At 63.3% G+C, this 2,048-nt stretch overlaps 1 protein-coding gene across 1 annotated transcript in view; it reads left to right on the forward strand.

The window, feature by feature from the left end:
- Positions 1-4: 4 nt before the first annotated feature.
- The window catches only part of GPR97 (G protein-coupled receptor 97), a gene marked incomplete at its 5' end in the record, with an annotated part of 4,549 nt that continues 2,505 nt past the window's right edge, over positions 5-2,048 (forward strand). Inside the window, 6 exons of the mRNA XM_009586036.1 lie at positions 5-76; positions 630-770; positions 856-978; positions 1,062-1,101; positions 1,229-1,329; positions 2,003-2,045. Of these exons, the coding sequence (XP_009584331.1) occupies positions 5-76; positions 630-770; positions 856-978; positions 1,062-1,101; positions 1,229-1,329; positions 2,003-2,045 (520 nt within the window). The remainder of the gene's footprint in view (positions 77-629; positions 771-855; positions 979-1,061; positions 1,102-1,228; positions 1,330-2,002; positions 2,046-2,048) is intronic.

Below are 2,048 nucleotides of genomic sequence, written 5' to 3' on the forward strand. Positions count from 1 at the left end.
TGGGCTGAAGGTGCTGCTCCTGAACGTCAGCAGGGCTGTCACCCGTGATGTCCTCATCACATTTTCCCCCACGGAGGTGAGATGCGCCCCTCTCCCTCGCTCGGAGGGCTCTGCGCCTTCCAAGCATCCCTCGGTCCCTGCCGTGGGGCTTAGCATGCCGTGGCGTGTTCTTCCTCCACCCTGCTACACGGTTGCATCATGGACCCACGTCAGCTTTAGCTTGGCAAGGAGTCACGTGAAATGGTGCTGGGGCGGAAAGAGCCCTGCCCAAGGAGCCGTCCCAGCAGCAGGCGGGTAGTCAGGGGGAGGAAGAGGAGGAGGAACGTGTGGGACCTTGCACCTCCTGCCCACCCCTAGGCTCTCCCACTCTCTGGGTGTCCCAGGGGACCATGTCCCATGAGGTGATGGTGGGTTGGGGCTCTCCTGGGAGCTGCTCCCAACTCTGCCCCTTTGCTGCTGGGTGCTGGGGATGAGGCTCTCCCCTTCTGCCCTCGGGGCTCCTGCCGATGTTGCCGAGCAAAACCCACCCAGGCAGGGCTGAATTTGTGCCTGGAGCAAGGTCGGTGGGTCCCAAGCTGAGAGGTGACGCTGTCAGCAAGCAGCCCCCCCACCGCTGTTCTCCACCACAGGGCCCTAAGATGCTGAACATGACGGAGAAGGGCAAGGCAGGCAAAATCCAGCTCCCCAGGGAGATATTCCGGTCCCTGAGCAGCCGGACAGCACATGTGGTGGTGACGGTCCTCAACATCCAGCGGCTTGGCATGTTCAAGGTACGAGCTGGCATTGCCCGCATCCCTCTGGCTGCCAGCACTCACTACCTGCCGGCTCGGCTCAGGCAGTGTTTCCCCCACACAGGAGGTCAACCAGATGGGACAAGTCCTGGATGACACCGTGGTGGGTATCACAGTGGGAGAGACGAGCATCTCCGGGCTGCGGAACCCTGTGCAGCTTGCCTTTGCCCACAGGCAGCTGCCCAATGTAAGTCAGCCGTGTCCTCCCTCCATCGCTCCTCCAGTGCCCCTCACTGTGGCGTCGGCTGACGCTGCTCTTCCTCCTTGCAGGGCGTCACCCCGCAATGCGTCTTCTGGGATCCCAGCAAAGGTATGGTCCTCGGTGGGGCCGGGCGTGGGGCTGGGCACGGGTGCTGTGCCCAGCGCTCACGGCCGTCGCCCTGTGCCTACGGGTGCTGTGCCCAGTGCTCACAGCCGTCGCCCTGTGCCTGTTGCAGGGCAGGCAGGAGGCTGGAGCAGCAGCGGATGTGTCACACAGCCCAGGGACGAGGGGACAGTGTGCTCCTGCAACCATCTCACCTTCTTCACCCTCCTCCTGGTGACAATCTCACTCCCCGCAGCTCCTGCTCATACCCCGGCTGCGCTGCCTGCCCCGCCTTGCCCAGTGCTCACAGCCGTCGCCCTGTGCCTGTTGCAGGGCAGGCAGGAGGCTGGAGCAGCAGCGGATGTGTCACACAGCCCAGGGACGAGGGGACAGTGTGCTCCTGCAACCATCTCACCTTCTTCACCCTCCTCCTGGTGACAATCTCACTCCCCGCAGCTCCTGCTCATACCCCGGCTGCGCTGCCTGCCCCGCCTCAGTGGCCCTTTGGGTGTCATGAGTCCCAAAAGTCCCAAAATCAAGCCTAGCCCCAGCCCAGGAGGGCAGCAGCAGCTCAGCAGGGTGGGTCCAGGGTGGAAACGGCCCCCAGCCTAGTGCAGGTTCTAGAGCACTGAGGCTTGGGGTTCCGTCTCCTGGTGGAGGCTCCCAGGAGGGTGCTCATGGTGGTCCATTGTAGCCTTCACTCATCCCCCACCCCACCCTAGGGAGCATCTCCTCTGAGCCACCACTGCCCCATTCCCCCTGAAGACCTTCTAGGGGGACAGTCAGGGGGCTTGCATGGGGTCCCTGCAGCAGCCCATTGGGGTTATCAGCCCTGTGGCTCTGGTAGCAGTCGGGTTTTCTAGGTTGGTCCAGGGCCTGTCTAACCCAACGTGCGCATATTTGGCAGAACCCAGCTCTGGACAGGTCCACGGCACAAGCCTTGATGGCTGTTG

The sequence above is a fragment of the Fulmarus glacialis genome, unplaced genomic scaffold (genome assembly GCF_000690835.1).
Source record: "Fulmarus glacialis isolate BGI_N327 unplaced genomic scaffold, ASM69083v1 scaffold21619, whole genome shotgun sequence".
In the NCBI taxonomy this organism is placed as follows: Eukaryota; Metazoa; Chordata; class Aves; order Procellariiformes; family Procellariidae; genus Fulmarus; species Fulmarus glacialis.